At 41.3% G+C, this 19,239-nt stretch overlaps 1 protein-coding gene across 3 annotated transcripts in view; it reads right to left on the bottom strand.

Moving 5' to 3' along the window:
- The window catches only part of scn1lab (sodium channel, voltage-gated, type I like, alpha b), a 40,434-nt gene extending 21,400 nt beyond the window's left edge, over nucleotides 1-19,034 (bottom strand). Inside the window, exons 1-15 of one of the 3 annotated variants that reach the window (XM_063466047.1) lie at nucleotides 18,799-19,034; nucleotides 12,247-12,566; nucleotides 11,431-11,549; nucleotides 11,025-11,114; nucleotides 10,472-10,600; nucleotides 9,485-9,576; nucleotides 6,430-6,720; nucleotides 5,605-5,668; nucleotides 4,621-4,762; nucleotides 4,298-4,504; nucleotides 2,775-3,053; nucleotides 1,828-2,169; nucleotides 933-1,065; nucleotides 601-839; nucleotides 315-488 (exon numbers count right to left, since the gene is read on the bottom strand). In XM_063466047.1, the coding sequence (XP_063322117.1) occupies nucleotides 315-488; nucleotides 601-839; nucleotides 933-1,065; nucleotides 1,828-2,169; nucleotides 2,775-3,053; nucleotides 4,298-4,504; nucleotides 4,621-4,762; nucleotides 5,605-5,668; nucleotides 6,430-6,720; nucleotides 9,485-9,576; nucleotides 10,472-10,600; nucleotides 11,025-11,114; nucleotides 11,431-11,549; nucleotides 12,247-12,513 (2,568 nt within the window). In that variant the 5' untranslated portion in view covers nucleotides 12,514-12,566; nucleotides 18,799-19,034. Of the gene's footprint in view, nucleotides 1-314; nucleotides 489-600; nucleotides 840-932; nucleotides 1,066-1,827; nucleotides 2,170-2,774; nucleotides 3,054-4,297; nucleotides 4,505-4,620; nucleotides 4,763-5,604; nucleotides 5,669-6,429; nucleotides 6,721-9,484; nucleotides 9,577-9,836; nucleotides 9,929-10,471; nucleotides 10,601-11,024; nucleotides 11,115-11,430; nucleotides 11,550-12,246; nucleotides 12,567-18,798 lie in introns of those variants that run through there. The other 2 variants (XM_065469693.1, XM_063466046.1) reach the window with 2 other exon arrangements.
- Nucleotides 19,035-19,239: the final 205 nt, after the last annotated feature.

The following is a 19,239-nucleotide window of genomic DNA, read 5'->3' as shown; positions in this document are numbered from 1 at the left end:
GACATAGCACTTAAAGTGCATTAAATTAAGTGATATGTTAATGTGTGAATGTGATTTGTAATGTAAACCACTGAGTGGTCAGTCAAGTCCATTACCTACTTGTTGTCTCTCTTTACAACTAGCAAAAGTCAAAAAGCTAATCGGATGAAACAGGAGATCTCATTTTACACCAAAGACAAAAGTAACTTTCAGTGATGCCTTTCGTGTGCTGTTATTACATCATTCCCTCATTATTAAAGAGAATTTTTTGAAACATCTTGGTGTTATTGGAGACTGAGGCGTTCTGAACCCAGCGTATCTGTGAGTGATCTTACCAATCTGAAGGACCTGAGTACAGACAGCCCTTCAACGTTAGCCAAGCCAAGCTCCATCAGGCTGAGACTAACAATAATGCCATCAAAGATGTTCCAGCCCTCCTGGAAGTAATAGTAGGGATCCAGAGCGATAATCTTAAAGCACATCTCTGCTGTGAAGATGCCCGTAAACACCTAACAATGGGGAATAAAAGCAGTTTTTAATCAATCTGGATTATAAAAGACGACTCCCAATGACAATGGTTCTGGTTTTGTCAAGTTTAAGTGAAACACAATGAATACTTGCCAAGTTTCCCACAGAGAGGACATTATCAAATTCTTTTGTCATGGGGTAATGCTCCATGGCCATGAAAAGGGTGTTGAGGACTATGCAAATTGTGATTGCTAGATCCACAAATGGATCCATGACCACCATGCTGACAATCTCTTTGATTTTCAGCCACGCAGGACAACAATCCCAGATCAGGCAGGTGTTCGCAAATCTATACCAGCAAGGAGGGCATTTTTGTCTCGACTCTTCAAGTTCTGGAGTGCAATAAAAACATCTTCATGAGTTTTAATGGGTTCAGAATGCAGTTCGTTTTATTTCTCTGGATTTACAAATGTGTATGGCCTGACCTTCCATGGTGTTGGTGAGGATACTGGCCACACTCATGGCTCTCTGTCGGCCACCTGGTTCATTTAAATAATCCATAGATGGCTGGTGAAAACCCGACCGCCGTTTCTTAAGCTCAGTATCTGTAGTTGTCCCCTATAAAAAACATACAATAAAAAAAAAAAAAACACTGTGAGGCTGTCTTATTAGTATCGCTGCAATACACGTTGTCATTTAATGCAGCAGAACTGTTTTGCTAAAAAATTTTACTTTTTTTGAACTTATTACAACTTAGATTTCTACTTTGTAGCTTAATAGCACAAAATCTGTATAATCAAAATATTTAAAGAACATTGATTAAGTGTCATAATCATACACAGCACTATATACGTATTATTGATCACAACTATCTGCTGATGTGCATCTTCCTCTTTAAAGTTTCAGTTGTTGAAGATTTTAATTACTTATTACTTAAATTTCTTATGTTAGATAATAATAAAGCAAATTATCTGCAAACTAGTAAGTATCTTTAGCTAACTAAAGTATAAAATGAGCATTGAAAAAGCAGAAAGCAGCAGAACATAGAAATTCTTACACTACAAGTAAAAGTATTTTAAATCTCCACTCCAGTGAAGTACTCAAGCAAATGTACCCAGTTACCTTCCTTCTGGTTCTATCTGATCTCTCATGCAGTAGTGTTGGGTTTTGTAAGATTAATAGTACTGTTGTACAATCCTGCATCATTTACAGCTACAGACCTTGTCAAGAAATGTGTACCAATGTAATGAGAATTTAATATGACAATATGATATCTCATATCTATTTTTCAACAACAGAAGAATGAGGAAATCAAATAAAGGGAAAGGTATGAACTGGAGGAAGTCAATGGGAAAATAAACCATGAAACCGTTAAGTCACCTCAGGCAGCAGGAGACCTACAGGAGAGGTTGTTACAGAAGTTCCACCGACCAGTGACACCACACCGTTGCAGTCTACTGCACAGTGCATCTTGCCATTGGCGGGCAGCATTATCCGAGGTGCTCCGAGGCTGGTCTGGCTAACGGCACTGCACCGGCGCTCGAGGCGGCGCGGCAAGAACAAGGAGCCCCGGCGACTGTCGCTCTCCTCAAAGGTGCTGTGCTCGTCATCCGCAAAGTCGTTCTCGGAGCCCATGTCTCGCGCACGGCCACGGAAGCTGAAAAGACTTGCACGGCTGTTCCTCCGAGGTGAGAAGATTGAGCCACGGATACTGAGAAGAGACTGGGGGGGGGGGGGGGGGGGGGGGGGGGTGTGTCAGAGATGGGGTTAGATGAGTAAGGAAAGTAATTATAGAGGACATGAAGGAAAATGCAGCATCTAACTGAACCTGACTGAAGCGTATGCATTTTCTACCCGTGTACTTCTGGAAAATGGTAACCTCCAGAGCTACAGCCAACATGAGTTTACACTAATGAGGTTAGCTTAACTTAGCATAAAGATGAAATAGTTAGTCTGTCTCAATATATTCTCTCTACTAGCATCTCTAGGCCTCAGTAATAAACAAGTAATGTTTAGTCTTTTTACCCCATTAGAGATGGATCTGTTCACAGTCTGCAGCTCATTTAGTTGCTGGTATGGTTAGTCATACAATTCTACATAATTTCATTAAAAATCTTACACAGTGTGGGGTTTGGCCACGCTTACAAGGGATGACCTTTGAAAGCTGATACAGATCTGTATCTATGTCAGGAATTTTTCAAGGATTCTTTGACATTGCAAAGAAAAGGCAAGATTGTTCATTTTGCATCACATCTTCACAAATGCATACTGATTCGAATAAATATTAGACAACACTGTCTTGATTTTATTGAACTCTTTTTATTTACCTGGTTGGGTGAAGAGCATCTCTTCTCATAAGAAAGCCTGTTGGCATCAATAGAGAAACGGAAGCTGGACCTCTTGATGCTGTCCTCAGACTCAGATTTGTGGAACTTGTCACGGCACCCCCTCTCCTCCTCTTCCTCCCTCTGCTTCCTCTTCTTCCGCCTGTTGCGTCGCTCTTTGGCGCTTTTCGAGCTGAGCTTAGATGTCCCTGAGGAGGACTCGGAGGTAGGGCCTCCTCTCCCGCTGTATTCGCCGCTCTCTGTGGCTGCTGCCGCGGCAACCTGCCAGCCAATCCGAACACAAACACAGTTGTCATAGCAACCCAGCGACTGTCTCAGAGGCTCTGGCAGACTGAAGCGGAGGAGAGTAGCCTGGCAGCTGAGCGCAGCAGCAAAAACAGTAACAGCCAAACACGTCTCAGATACCTTCTAAAAATTGACTTTTGTTTATTTCCAGTCAAACCATTCTTGCATTTATAACATTTTTCAAGAAAAACAACAAACTGTGTGGATGCTTAGATGCTTAGTTTACAGTCTTTTTGAAATGAAACACATTGACTGTTTCATTGGATATACCGTTACTGGGATAGGAATGTCTTGGAAATGTGTATGTGCTACACTTCAGTGTAAAACATATAATTATATTTAAGCATAGGAATTTAACAGTCTCTCATGGCAACCCCTCAACCTCCTAGTAGATTTATCTTTGGTATCAAGTCCCTTTGAAAGCTCTTGAGTTATGGCATTCATAAATTTGGGTGTCTGTGTTGCCCTCCTCCCCGTCCGACAGGGATACAGAAATACCCCGTCCGCCTTTTACTGCTGAGGGGTAATAAAAACATCTGAATGCTTGAGCAGAACCACTGAAGGAGAGATCAGAGGTGGAGAAGGAGCCCTGAAAAGGCAGCTATGAAATGACTCATGTACATTAATATAATAAGGAAGCAAGAAACAAGAACATTAGAATGTTAAACAAATACTTTTTAAAAATGAAAATTAATGTATTGGTCAATGTTTGATGGTAGAGTTATGCTATTAAAGAAATTGTGACAGTGCCATTATAGAGTGTAGTTTGCAAACCAATCAGCAACATCCTGTGAAGATACCACTCAACTCAGCACCACTGGCTGCTTAGCTATGATGCATCTGCTGCAGACAGTGCTGAGACCAATCAACGCAATAGAAACAAAGCCATTTGACCCGTTTTATTTCAAGTGTGTTCATTTATAAGTTGAACAACTACATCATTTAATTTGGCTTCTAATATTTTCCAGTCAACCACAACAGCAAATCTCCAGAGTTGCCTGGGCCTCATTAACAAAAAGACAAATAAAAACAAAGCTCCCAAATTTCTCTTTCCTCAGCAGTTTGAAACAACATTAATTAATATGGACAGTTATTTAACAATAAATGCCCACATGAAAGAAATGTCAAATAAAATGTCTCAGATAATCATTATAATTAAATAGCTAAAGAGAGGAGGTTACTTGTATATCAGTTCTAAAGAAAAAAGATGAATGTCCTGCCTGTGCCTCCTCCTGCTGTCTCTTCAGCTGCTCCAGCATAGCCTGGAACTCCTCCTCTTTCTGCTGGGCCTCCTCAATGGTGGCCTGGTTTTGCTCGTCATAAGCCATGGCCACCACAGCCAAGATCAGGTTGACCAGGTAAAAAGATCCCAGGAAGATCACCAGCACAAAGAAGATCATGTAGGGCTTCCCTGCTGCACGCAAAGTCTGCAAAATCCAAAACAGCTGGATTATTTTTAAGACAAGAAAACAAGAAACGGGCACAATATGCACCCTTTAGTCCTCAGAAATAAGGCACAGTGATGCTGTAGAGGCCTACCAACCTGCTGGTAGAGGTTTTCCCAGTAGTCTTGAGTCATGAGGCGGAACAAGGACAGGAAGGCCCAGCTGAAGGTGTCAAAGCTGGTGTAGCCGTAGTCTGGATTGCGACCTGCTTTCATACACGAAAAGCCCTCTGGGCAGACCCTTTGAGAAAACAACACTTTGGATTAGATATACTTTGTATATTATTTTAAAAGAGAAGTAATAAGAGTAAGTTTGAGGGATCAGAACCCTGAAATTTAGTTATTATTGTCACAATGCATACTGTCAATGCAAAGTATAGTAGAACAAAACAAATCATACCTCTGTCCATTCACATTTCCACTCTGACAGATAGAGACAATTTACTTTAATGACACTGCTGCATACTACAGAGTATCACTGTCCATTTAAAAGCTTCCATAATAATTCTTTGGAATATATAACATAAAATGTATTTAATAATACTGATCAGTAATAATATAAATGCCCCCCCCCCCAATGCTACGCTATACACGTGCCTTTACCGTCATAAAAACAACTTCAATAATCAATTACAAATTACAAAACTACCTGCTCAATCTGACTTGAGACCTGGAACAAAGTGTGAGACAGACATTGAAAATAACTGAGGAATTTTCCATAAACAAATATAAACATTTGCCTTTAACCCCCTGAGATACTGCAGTAGTTAACATGATATGAGAGATAGCATTCAAAAGACTTTAATATGGAGTCTGGCCTTACTTAGAGCTACTTAGAGTTACTCAGCAGACCACAAAGAAGAAGAAGAAAAAAAAAGGATAAGTAATCTACTAACACATGTACAGCACATTGACACGCATGATATAACCTTAGATTTTACACATTTACCCGAGGAAAGAGCAGCAGTTTAGATTCCTGGAATGCCTCTGCACAGTGGCGAGTGTCAAAACTGATTGTGTACGTATACTGAGCTTTGTGGTGTAGTCTAATTGGCCATATAAATAAAACATTTTGAGTCTTACCCAGCACCACTGCCATTTCCACAGAGCAGAGCATCCCTACGGCCAGGGAGGTAATAGTAATTTCCTAGAGGGTAGAGGAGATAGAGGGCTGGTCAGTCACAACAACATCAAAGCGTTAAAGGGGTGGATATGAGTAATGGTGGCAAAAGAAAGACAATATGCACCCTGTTGGTTTTTCTTCAGTTTTAGCATATGGCTTAAAAGTCTGAAGGAAAGGATTTGTTTTTACACTACTGATCTGTTTGGTGGTTTTTCATGATGTAAGCACATGTCATCATTTAACTGTGTAATAAGTATATCAGTTATCTTTAAAAACAAAAATGTTTTTTTAATCCCTTTTTCATTTTAGGTCTTAAAAGAAATGCAAATTTAATCTCTCTGTATCCATCTTCTTTTTCTCTGGCTTGTTATGTGATTGTTGTGTAGCTGGTGCATGTCTTGTTGATAACCAGTGAGTCACCCTTTTCTAACACTTTAAACTGCTCATGCCACACAGATGGGCTATGGGAGAATGATGAGAGGTAGAGAGGGGGTGAAAGTGGAGGGTTTTATTGTTGTGGCGATTATCTGGCACATTTGCCACATTCTCCCACCAGCTCTTGTTGGAGAGCGCAACGCCTGCTCCCAGCCATCGCTGTCACTCTCTATCACGGCAACAAGTCAGCATGCCTGACCTCCCCCCACCACTCGACCATTACCGCCACCACACTGACCTATCTCTGACTATAACGTAGCCAGCATCTAGGGTGGGAGAGTTGACTGTATTTAACCCCAATGAGCGCCTGGCAGACACGAAACACTTTCACGCCAATTCATTTGGCTTACTCTCATCGTTGATGTACTCTATCCAGTCGAAGGAGTTTTTTGTGATGTTCTCCATGAATGTGACGTTCTCCACCAATGTGATGTTCTCCACCAATGTGTTGTTGCTTTCATGTGTGTTGTTCAAAGTTGTGTTGCTGCCCAAAGGAATGCGCACGCACTTCTGCCTCAGGTTGCCCATGAAGAGCTGGAGGCCGATGAGGGCAAAGACACTGAGACAGAACACGGTGAGGATCATCACATCTGACAGCTTTTTCACTGACTGGATCAGTGCACCAACAATAGTCTTCAAACCTAAATGGGAGAGAAGGCAAGGGGGTACGGGGGTAGGAGTGGGACATCGCAGAATGATTAACGCCTGCTAATTGCAGCCACTAGCTGGTAAAGAAGCTAATAACAGCTTACAGGAGAAAGCAGCCAAAATGATCTGCAGTGGAGGTTCCTGTATGAACTACTTGCAGCCATACTGGAACCAAGCTGACACAGACCACTGCTGATCATGAATAAACCCCTAGAGAAATTTATGTATTTCATGCCCATCACAGTGCTATGGTTTTGGGGTCTCTGGGAAAATGATCATTAATAAGTCATTGCTTTTATTTTAAACAGACTGTCGCTGAAACGATTCAAGTGAGCTCTTTTTTTGACAGTGCATAGTACTGTGGATGGGATCATTGAAAACCTGCTGGTACATGCACTCAGTGGCGTGCAGTATAAATTGGAGGGTGACTTATCCTCTGAGACACAGAACTGGTCTCATGAATTTCTTAGACATCTGGTTTGTAAGGCATAAAGAAAATGGGCCACCACATACAGGGAAGGCTGCACCCCAGCCTTTTTATGTTGAAGAGCTACAGTTTTGTTTATGAGCTTCAGAGATGAATTATTTCTGGATGTAACCTTTGAACATTTTGTTTGTGCATGGTGGAATCAAGTAGTATTATTTAGTTTCTTGATGAAAATTATATTATATAGACTGGGAGATGTTAGCAATGTTTAGCAAACCCACACTAGATTGATAAACTTGGTAGAACATCAAGTTTGATGCATAAAGACCGTATGATGATAACACAAACCCCTTGGCTCAGTTCCAAAATTCTTCTGCTACAACAAACCTAGGCTTTCGTTGGAACACCAAACACTTTATCTGGTACAATTAACCTCCAACTTTTCTATTTACGTTTTTTGACCCTGATGGCTGATATGTTTTTTGATATTTATATATCGCCAGGTCAGCTGGCATGACTGTTAAAGCCTGGTATTTATCCTTAACCCTACAACTGAGAATGATATCTGCTCATCTAACTCTCACCAAGAAAATGAGAACGTTAAATCTCTTAACAAAGTAAATTCCCATAACAGAGTGGCATTACATAGAAGACTGATGAGATATTTACATCTCTGTTCTTTAAACAACCATTTTTTTCACAGAACCGCCTTTTTTATTACCCTTTATCACAAAATGTGTTCCAGTTCCTGAAAAATACCACCATGCACCAGCACTGCTTGCACTGTCACAAAAGAATGAGCTCACCGTGTTTAACTTGAGTCTGAATGTAGCTATGAGAGCTACAAAAAGTAATAGAAAGGGGAAATAGATGATGGTCTTTATCCAAAGAGTCAGTGCCAGTTTTTGTGGATGGTTCACATAAACCGTTCAACAACAACAACAACAACATTAAAACCATTTATCTAAGACTGTGCAGGGCACGACATAGGACCTCCAGGAGAGCCAGTCTGGCTCTGTGGATGTGTGGTTTGCTCCAGCACATTTAACAGATGTTTGATGGATTAGAATCTGGAAGCCAACTCAACTCCTTGGGCTCCACATTGTCTTTTTAAGGAATGGCAGGACACATTGGGCCTCATTTTCTAATATTTGCCCTGACCCCCAAAAAAGAAGATTTATGACATGTGTGCTTGTCCTGCCTGCATGGAGTCAAAGTGGAAATGAAAAAAGAATAACATACTATAAGACAAAGAAGAAAACAGGCAGAGGGTATGGAGCATGTGATCTGTCAGGCCAAGAGAAGTAACTCACTGCAATGAAAAAAAACCCCTTTCTATTCTTCAGCATTTCTGGGATAGTGCCAAGAAGTGACGAAACCCAAAATACTTTATGATATGATAAAATGAGATGCAGAATACTGGAATATGCTTGGATTTAAAGGCTAAAGCCTACAGCTTTCTATTTAGTATTATGATTTTTGTATATGCAATTTACTTTATTACTGATTATGATGTTTTGGTAAATTGGAAATAACAGCCAAAAGGCATCATAATTATTTTAATTATTATTAGTAGCAGTATTTATTTTAAATACTTGTGTTTAAATTTCCTAAAGGGATAGTTCATAATTATTTAATTTTTCCATAAAGAAATGACAAATGTAGGGACAAACTATTGAGAAATCCCTGACTTGTGCATTAAACATTCATATACACAAATGAGGGCCATTGTCCTGCTTGGGGAGACTGCTGTTGCCATGACAATGATCAGCTAATGTTATCGTCTGTACCTGTCCTGGGTTCCTGTTGTTGTTGTTGATTGGCGTATGAACGTTTTGTTAGTTTGCGCTGTGAATTGCGTTAGTGTTCAGAATGCCATTACCCAACCACCACTCACCATATCACAATTTCTCCATAAAACAGACAACACTGAACAAGACATGCGCAGGAAAAACAAGGTAAGGAGGAACCCTACACACGTAAGTGCTTGCCACCAGAAAATCGGCTTTTGCAATGTCTCATGCAAAAAGGAAAATGAAATAGTGCACAGAAATCTACTCTTAAGGCTCCCAAGGCAAGAATAGATTCCAACCAAAAAGAATTCTGCCTTAAAGGATGTATCTAAAAGCTAAGAATCGTGTCAATCTGTGCAGATTGGAGCCAGATTCCAGCTTTTACTGGCCTTGGGACGAAGGCAGCATGAGGGACGGCGACAGGCGTCGTCAGGCTTAGCTACAGTGAGATGAGCTGGGGGGGGGGGGTGTTTGGATGTTAGCGCCAGTTAGCCATTAGCATTTCCCTAACGCCATGGGCCTTGATGGCTCTCTCACCTGGGATGACTGATATAGTTTTCAGGGCTCGCAGAACCCTGAAGGTTCGCAGTGCTGAGACATTGCCCAGGTCCACAAACTCTGTGACATATCTGTAAGGGAAGGGAGGGGGCAGACAGGAAGGAGGGGGTGGGCGGGGATGTGGGGCATTTCAGGAAAGGTGTGGCACAAACACACACGCGCACACACACACACGCACGCACCCACACACGCACGCACACACACGCACGCACACATGAGGTGTGACAAGACAAAAAGAGGGTCGTAGGATGGGAAGAGGGGAGAGGAGGGAACGACAAACAGTCACACACAGGACAAAAGGCAGGAGTGCTGGCAGGAGGCGCGGCCTTACCTGGTATTACTGAGATAGTTTTCAAAGCTCGCAAAACTCTGAATGTGCGCAGAGCTGAAACATTGCCTAGGTTTACAAACTCTGTTATATACCTGCAGGATTAAATGCACAGTTACTACACAGCAAAGAACAGGCAAACCCAGTGAGAAACAAAACTGCCCCTCAGACAACCATTACCAACTACAGACCTCTCTCAGACACAATAAGATTATAGTACTATTACATTACGTGCTCAGCGTGTAACAAATACTACGTCACACACACACACACACACACACACACACACACACACACACACACACAAAAAAAATAGCACTGTAATGCCGAAGGCTGCCTTTTATAGTTTTAAGGGAGATAGCAGAAGTCATTGAGGCATGAGACTAATATGGGCCGAGATACACAGTGCTTTGGGGGCTCACATCCATTATAACAGAGCAGAGTTATGATTCTTGGCCACGATTTTAAAGCGTACATGAATAAGCTGCAGATTACTGCAGTGCTCTCCGTTTGATCTGTTCTTTTTCTCACATTCAGTGTGCCTTATTAGGCTGCCGGGCTAATTAAAAGCATTTGGCCTCGTAATCTACGCCATATCATGTGAAGCTGATCCTAACTGTGTTTGTCATAATACTTACGCCATGAGGATAACACTGAAGTCCAGCCAGTTCCACGGGTCTCGCAAGAAAGTGAACTTCCCCACACAGAAGCCCCTGGCCAGGATCTTTATAAGGGACTCAAAGGTGTAAATCCCCGTAAATGTGTACCTGGCAAAGAAGGTGAAATGAGTTTTTCTGAGCATAAGAGGTCCTTATAACAGCTCTACTTGCCCTCTGACTGTGGATTTAACAAAATCTGCTTACTTTTTGAAAAAATCCATTATTAATCTAATCAGGCACTAAATAGTGTCTGTTTTGTATTATTTATATGTAGATTCTTAGACGGACTTTCTATACATAGCAGACTGGAGTAGGGCTGGGTCTGGCACATACTCATATATAAGCTTTGTCATTTAAGAGGGAATTTTAAAACCTCGATAACAATAGAATCTTATGAATCACAAATTAAGTAATTATCAGGACCCAGCGCCAGGCAAAAATAGTCCTGTTTTGAAGATTGTTGTCTCCATGTGTCCAAAATTACTGACTGGAGGACAGCGAGAAATTCAAAAATAAACAACTGGCAACTTACTCTACATTCTTGGCCCAATCTGGGGGATTACTGAGGGTCATGAAAGCACAGTTGGTCAGGATCGTGAACATGATCAATATGCTGAACATCGTGGAAACAAAGTCAAGGACAATGCAGTATTTGGGCACTTGAAGCATATATCATTCTGTTTGATACATACAACAAGCTCTGACAGTTAAACAGCTGAAACTGATATTTCCTCATCCATCGCTGTCACAGTACACAGTGCTATATCTTTTCATCGACTGCTCAGCTGCTGTAAGGACTAAAAAAAAAAGTCTACTTAAAAAATCTGAGCCAATCATGATATTTAGCGTTCATCAGCAGCCCATTTAAATCCCTCTTTTGTCTGATAAACCCTTTAATCCAAAGCAAGCTGCATCTGTAGCAAACTCTAAAAGGATATGAGTGCACTAAAACTTTAATAGCTATCCTCCTCAGAGGATTGAAGGGACTTAGGATGTACAAAGCAGGAGTGGCATTGAAACGGAAGATTGCCTTCCCACGATTCAATACTATGAAGGTCTGAAAGAGAGACAAAAGAAATCTGGTTAATATCTGTGTCATTCAAAAGACCTAAGAGACCGCTGTGCATGTGTGATTGGTTATAACGGTAATAAGGACAGTGTTAGGCTATGTCCAGCTGGATGAGTCCACCGCAGGCAGGACATGTCTGGCACCACAGTCCTACTGGCACAGCAGCTCAGATTAGCATTTAGCACCTCTGTTGGCCCAGGCTTTAAAAGACTCTGGCTTGACTAAGCACATTAATGCTGCACTATGGTATACAGTTCAGTCTGTCCATGTGCTAAATGTGCTACAGTTTGATAATATTGCGTGATTTAAAAACAAACCCTGTTCATCTGAGCCACAGATTCAATGCAACCTGCCTTCAGAAGAAAACCTGAAAAACTTTGGCGGGATTTTAGACATGTGGGAGGAAACTCTGCCCAATCGTTCACTTACAATAGTTTGTTCAGAGCATCATGCAATTAACCTCAAGCTTTTATGAGCTGCAAAGCTTGAACTAGAAAATGTAGACCTACAGGTCTACATCACAATTTAGTGCATGAGTCATACCGTAATTGGAAGCTAAATTGGTGTACTTAATGATACTTTGAGGCCTGCAAAGCTAAGAAATTGTGTTAAAGTTATCCACCGATGTCCATTTGGATGTTATTCTTTTACAGCGGAACGTGAAGCGATGACATTAATAACACACCTTCTGACTGCTATAGTAGGGGTCGATGTCCTCCAGAGGGGTGGACACCAGGCCGGGAGGGATGTCCCCATAAATGAAGGGGAGAGATTTCCCCGCCTCCACATCGCTGTTGGGCTTGGGCCCATTTTCATCGTCGCTGTCGCTGCGGCGCTCCACCCGTGGTCTCCGGGCCTCCTCCTCGGCGATGCGCCTTTCGATGGCGGCCAGCGACTCGGGGACGAAGGGGCGGAAGCTGTCAGGTCCGGGCGGTATAAGCAGCTGTGCCATCTTGTCATCCTGCTCCTTCAGAGGGAAGCGAAGTGCTCAGCTGGGATAGGTAGCTGCAGGGGGAAGGCAAGGAGAAATGAACCAAGACCTAAAAAAAGCACCAGTGGGAGGAGTGAAGTCATCTACCTGGGACATGTTATAATGTAGTACGAACAGGTGGAACTGCTACCTGTGTAAATGATTTTAATGAAGTGTGAAGCTGGACCATTTGTGACATTTCTGGATTTATCACTGACAGTTTGTAACTAGAATGCGAGAAGGGCAAAGCATTATAAGCACAAAATGCTTTTCGCCCCAAATACTGTTGTGATTATTAGCAGAAGAGAAAACACTAATGACACACAGCATCTCAAAAAAAAAAAATTAGTTCCTCTATTTTTAATATTTACTAAACATGACCAGCTATACTTTGCTAAAAGAAGAAGGATCTAGAGTAGGACATTTCTTTCTGTAGGGAGTAATTTAATTAGCAACAGACAACATCCTGATCCCTTCGATGAGTTCAGACCGAATACAAGTCAAACTACAGCATTTCCTCATGTACGTCACCTGGGCAGAAGATATTATTTAATACACATAGATGCAGAACTGGTGGCTGCTGGTTACTGGAATGCAGCTTCTGTGGAGGCAGATGTTTATACCTTCATACTAGTAAATATAAAAACCTAACTCGCTGTACGTGTGATATGGAAGACTTGGGTTAATCTGGGTTTTCATGCGGAAATATTTGTCTTATTTTGATTATAACAATAATAGCTATATAATATCATCTTTAAAGGGAGAAAAACATTTTTTTGATCTCTGCTGAATGTGTAAGTCTGAAATGAACAGTCACTATTTTTATGGCCGCTAGAATTCTGGCTCTTACAGTTTGCAATCTGTGTACCACAGTCAATGTCTCAGTTAACCAATCGCAGATACTCCTGATCTCAACTCACTGTTCCACAGAACCAGTTTCTTCCATTCCAACTGCTCCAGACCAAAAAAACAGGGACAAGATTGCAAACCTGCAAATGGCTGGAATTGGGACCATCAGCAAGAAGTTTGGTGACAAGGGGAGAGCTGTTGGAGTGATTATTCTTCAGAAACGGAAGACATATAAAATGACTACCAGTTACCCTTGATCTGGAGCTCCATGCAAAAATCTTGCCTCGTAAGGTGATGATGATTATGAGAAAGGCGAAGGATCAGGCCAAAATAGGATGAGTTCATTAAAAATCTAAAGGTCTTCTTGGTTAGACCGCAGCCACCTAGGAGACCGTTGGTCACACTAAGCCATAATGGACTGAAATCTTGCAGTGCCCACAAGGTCCCTCTGCTCAAAGAGGCACATGTGCAGGACTGTCTTGTTCACTGTTTGCCAGCAAACTTCTAAATGATTCAAAGAAGCTCGGGAGAAAGTGCAGAAAAGAGATGAAACCAGAGCTGAGCTTATTGCAATCAACTTAACCCACTGTCTTGGAGGAAAAGAAATGCTGAGTCTGACCCAACGAACAGCAAACACACAGGTCAAAACATTATCTTTTGGGGCTGTTTGACGTCACCTCACGTGTTCGGTGGCCTCAACAACGCAAAAGGAAAAGGGTGAGAAGGCTTCTGAGGACATATGTCACTAGTGAATAACTGTCAGCAACCCTGTTTTTTCATATCTCTTTTGTGCATCTAGTCTTGGTTAATAAAGTAGGTCTAAGGTAAGAGCTGTGCCATGTGCTGAACAGTTCTTATGCTACCAAGCTAACTGATAAACTGCTATCACAGGGTTTACAGCGCTGATATCAGGGGGCAGTGAGCCCATTTTCACATATGACTACATTACAGTCATAGCAAAACCAGTTTTGGCCTGAGACGTTAACAGTTCAACTATGTTTGCTAGGTTATTAGAAGACATTTCTGTAAATGTTTGCACTAGTGAAAAGATAGCTGTAGAGGGACCGGTGGCATATAAAGTAGATGGAAAGCTGGTGCAAATTCAGGCATCAGTTGAAAAGTCTGCAGAGAAATAAAAGGCAGACCTTTCCCTAAAACATCCACTCTTATTATATATTTCACATCTCTATCATTTTATCATGCTGTTAGAATGATAGCCAATTTAGACATTTGCTAAAGTTTTACAGAGATTTCTTCTTCTTTTTATTATTATTATTGTTGTTGTTTTATTAATTCCATAGAAGATCCTGCAGAAAGGAATCATGTTGGTCTGATTCATTCAGTTCAGACTTAGCTGTGTTTAAAGCGTTAGGAAAATGTGGCAGGTCTGACCCAAAAGATAGTCTGCCATTGTTCAGCCAAAAAACCCCACTCTTATTCAGACATGTTCAATTACCATCACAATTAGGCACATATAACTATCATATTTTGACCATGCAGTCACTATTATGCTTCTTACATGGTGACATGAAACCAGTTTGCAAAGATTTGGAAGCATTTGAAAGGCTGGGAGAGAAAACGTATGAAAAGAGCACATTTCACATGCAAATGGTCCTGAGTGACTAATACCAAATTGAGTGCCTCATTGTATAACACAATAGTGTGGCATTTGCAGTTTTTATAACCAGTGAATGACAAACAGGAATCATCTCACAATCATCACATGGAAAATAATAAGTGTGATCTGGTTATAAACCATCAATACACTTTGAGACAGAGGCAAAAAAACAACAACTGTCTCTGACTATGAGGTAAACTATTTAAGCAAAGCAGGTCCCAGTCTTCACTGAGGCAGTCAAAAGTGGCACTGAAGTCAGTGACATGCCTTCAGCTGATTCACTGGGACACAAAAGTAGCCAGCAGCAACAGAGGTGGACAGCAAAAGGAACAAAAAAAAAAAAAAGGAAAAAAAGAGAGTGTCACTGAAGAGAATATTGGTCTACTTTTTTTAATGCTGCATTCTGCCATGTGGAGAAAGCAGCATCTGCAGAATGAGAGGAGCCACTGTCCTTTTACTGCTAATTAATTGGCGGACAGCCTCAAATTAGAAAAAAAAAAAGCCTGTTTTTCCAGTGACTTTCAGCAGAAACAAATGAAGCAGGCATTAATTACAGGCTTTTTATTACTTCCTCCCTCAATCAGCCACAATACCCAATTCCTCCTGCCAACCATCTACTGTACCACCCTTCACACCCAGAGGCCCACCCTGTTCCCACAGGATGGAAGGGAAGAAACACAAACAAGATTTTCTCCCCTGCCAAAAAAACTATAAAAAACCCCTTGATGAGCCATTATCAGTTGGTTCACGGTGCCGCCCAGTCGCTGCAGTCTCACAGGTGGGTCCTGTTCCCTGTGGGATCTTATACTGCCACAGAAAACAGGAACCTCCCCTCTGGCGACCTCAAAAGTGAGGTCTCCTTGAATCATCAGCTTTTCTTCCTTTTCCAAATGGAAATGGAGGACCTGAAACTGCCTCACTTGGCTGCCATCTAATTTGTCTTCCATTTTAAAAGGAGGTAAAAGTATAAAAAAATTTTATTTTTTTTATTTTTATACTTAGGTCTTAAAAACAGGGGACAGTCTGGAATGCAGAGTCATCCACTAAGAGTACAGGGACTAAGCCAATAATGTCGGCAAATATGAGTTTACCAGATTTAGACTTTATACTCATGCCTATCAAACCAGATCTAACCTAAATCACAACCAATATGTAAATCCAAACTATGCCCGATAACAAACCAATACAGGGTTATTTGCTTTCTTTATTAGAGTTAGAAAGGTTAGATAAGAAGACTGACGCCACTGTGGTGTCTAAATCTGAAGCATTTGCTTTATTTATTTATTCTTCCCCCAAAGCTAAAGGAATTTATACTATATAACCGCTGTCAACTTTCATGCCATACTCAGATCTGGTACGGGCTGATTGTTCCCAATTTGAAAGCTACCTTCTATTACTATGGAATTTAAACCTTATTTTAAACCAGTGACAGCTTTAAATTACGATCACAAGCCTTTTCAACTAATCATGTAGACATTATATTTTGTTATGGTAAAACATTAATAAAAACAAAAGAGACAATGGTTCAAACTCCACAGTTTACTGGAAAGGAGAATTAGAGAACCCCAGAGAACACACACACACATTTCCCATAAAACACATCTGCTTGTGTCCCAAAAACTGCCTCGGGATCCAGTGTTGTGACATGTGGCCTGACAGCTTGTCTAGCATGAGATGCTGGGTGGTGGGTTGTTAGCTGTTCTGCCTTACCAACCCCATAGCCAAAACATCCACACCCACTTTTGAACTCTGTTATCAGTGTGGTCATCCCTGGACTCACTGACAGAAACCGAAAACATGTCATGTATACATTTCTGACAGTGATCTGATTCACATGCAGAAAGCTCTCATTTGTGCAGTATTACAGAGTCTCATCTAGGTGTGTCATGCAATTCAAAAAAAGAGCATGTAAAGGAGATTTTTAAAGGGTTAGTATTGGACACTCATTGCTGTGGGCAAAAATGCTCTTTACATTTGAGGATTTAGTTCCTCCAGTATCAGCCAGAATTTCTATCAAAGCCTAAATGACATAGGTTTGCCAGCACTGCTTTAGGACAGCTCGGAAAAATGACTGAACCTGTCCTTTAAGGTGCCTTTCAATGGCTCCCCTGAATGCCCTTGAGCAAATATGTTAAGTCTCCCCCCATCAAGAACAGACGGTTCACTGTCCATGGTGCTAAACGCTAGAGCAGCTGCCTTAGAAAACAAGTGGAAACCTGCCTGACTGTATCAGATATTTTGAAAGCAGCATACAGCTCCTGTACAGACAAATAAACCCACCTGGACTGCTCAAATAGAATGATTTTAGCTGACTTGGTGTCAAAAGGTCCTGTTGTCCGTGGTTTTTAAAGAAGAGAAGAAGAAGAAGAAGAAAAAACTACTACACGAGAAACTGAGATTTTTTTTTACATGATAACTATATGAACACACACCGGCTCCCCTACTGCGTGTTTATCTGGACTCCATAGCCCTTTGAAAAGGCTCTTAACCGCCTGCGATAGGCCAGATAGGTGAGATACGTGTATGCTATTTTGCGTATTCATTTTTAACCCACTAATGGCGACTGGTAGAGAGACTGGCACTGGTGGCTTGCGAAGCTTATTAGAAACCAGACAAAAAAGAGACGGCGGGTGTCAGGCAGTACCTTAATTGTTTCAAAACGAGAAGAGGGGGCCGCGGCAGTCGTCGCCATATTGATGATAACCTCCAGCTCTCCGGAAAAAAACGACACTTTGAGTTTTATATTTGCCACGACGAGACCCTGTCGAGTGAGCCGCGGCCATTATGTCCTCACTCCCTCCAGATACGCCACCAGCAGCACGACAATTCCCAGGAGCCGGGAAAATAAATGAATAAATAAATAAATAAATAAAAATAAATCTTAACACACACAGATATGGTAAGCGACCGACCGAGGTTGACGTGTATAATTGTTCCTGCCACCCGACCAACACCCCTACAGGTAAAGTCCGGGGCCCACCTGAGGGTCGAAGTCAAACAGGTATCACTTAAAGTCGTTAATCAGATATTTTTGTCTCTGGCTCGCTCCTTTCCATATCCACAATTATCCACTGAATGAGTCTGGGCGTGTCCTTGGCAGATGTGTGTCTACTCCTTGTAATCAATCCCTGACACTGACAGTTTCTGGTGTACCAAAAATAAATACGTCGGCGTTATTGTCGTTGACACCTCAGTTGCTGGCTTACCTCAATGAAACCTCTTTAAATGCAGTCACCCCTTTGCGTCACCCCTGTCAGGAGTAAGCAACATTTTCACACTGAAGGGGCCTGTAAATAAGAGGGCTAGTCCCTCCCAGCACGTCGGTGAGGATGCTAATATTTGAAGCCCGTGTTTGTCACGACTTGAAGGTTATCTGTCATGTGTTATTCATTTTTCTTTCAACATTTGTTTAGAAATGGAAGTAAAATACGCAACTTAAGCTCAAGACAAATATAAATAGTATATTTGGTGAAGACTGCATGTCTGCGTAATTAAAACAATCTTGAAGAAAGGGAATACACACACACACACACACACACACACACACACATACATATATATATATGTATATATATATATATATATATGTATATATATATATATATATATATATCAGCAACACGGGCTTTTAATATCTATCTATCACCCGGGCAATTAGTGGAGGAATATCAAAAATGGAATATAAAACATTAATGATGATGCCACAGACTGCTCAACACAAGAGTTCAGAAAAGCCTTATTGCCTCGGACAAGAAACATCTAAAATGATGAGACCCTTCTCAAAAGATGTGAACACTCACCACCATTACGGTGCCCAGCAGGTAAGGACCCTGAAGGTAGATCCCATATTCCTCAGAATAATCCCTTCTTCCAGCGGAGAATCACTCAGTTTAAAATTTGAACGCTTTCCTCTTCCTATTGACAAATTCCGGTCGATGCTTAATGGCTTATTATTTAATAAGGACTCGTCTGATTTCTCCCTTTTTTCTATCCGCCCTTGTTGGCCATGGAGGAATCAATCCGCGCTTCCGGTTGGTTAGGCATCACAGACTGGGAATGGATGTACTCAAAGCTGTGACTGCCGCAAGATGGCCTGAGCGTACACTTCTAGAAAATACAAGTGAAAGAGAGAGCCAGCAACCTGTTGTCATCCACAAACATTAAGAATCTGAAATAGAGATTCAGAATGTAAAAGCAACGCTTTATATTTAAGTTCGTACGATTTTAATTTGCCTGTTTTT

This window comes from Pelmatolapia mariae, linkage group LG23 (genome assembly GCF_036321145.2).
Source record: "Pelmatolapia mariae isolate MD_Pm_ZW linkage group LG23, Pm_UMD_F_2, whole genome shotgun sequence".
NCBI classification, from domain to species: Eukaryota; Metazoa; Chordata; class Actinopteri; order Cichliformes; family Cichlidae; genus Pelmatolapia; species Pelmatolapia mariae.
Note: the sequence above shows the minus strand (reverse complement) of the source record. Positions and strands in the feature narration are given on the sequence as shown.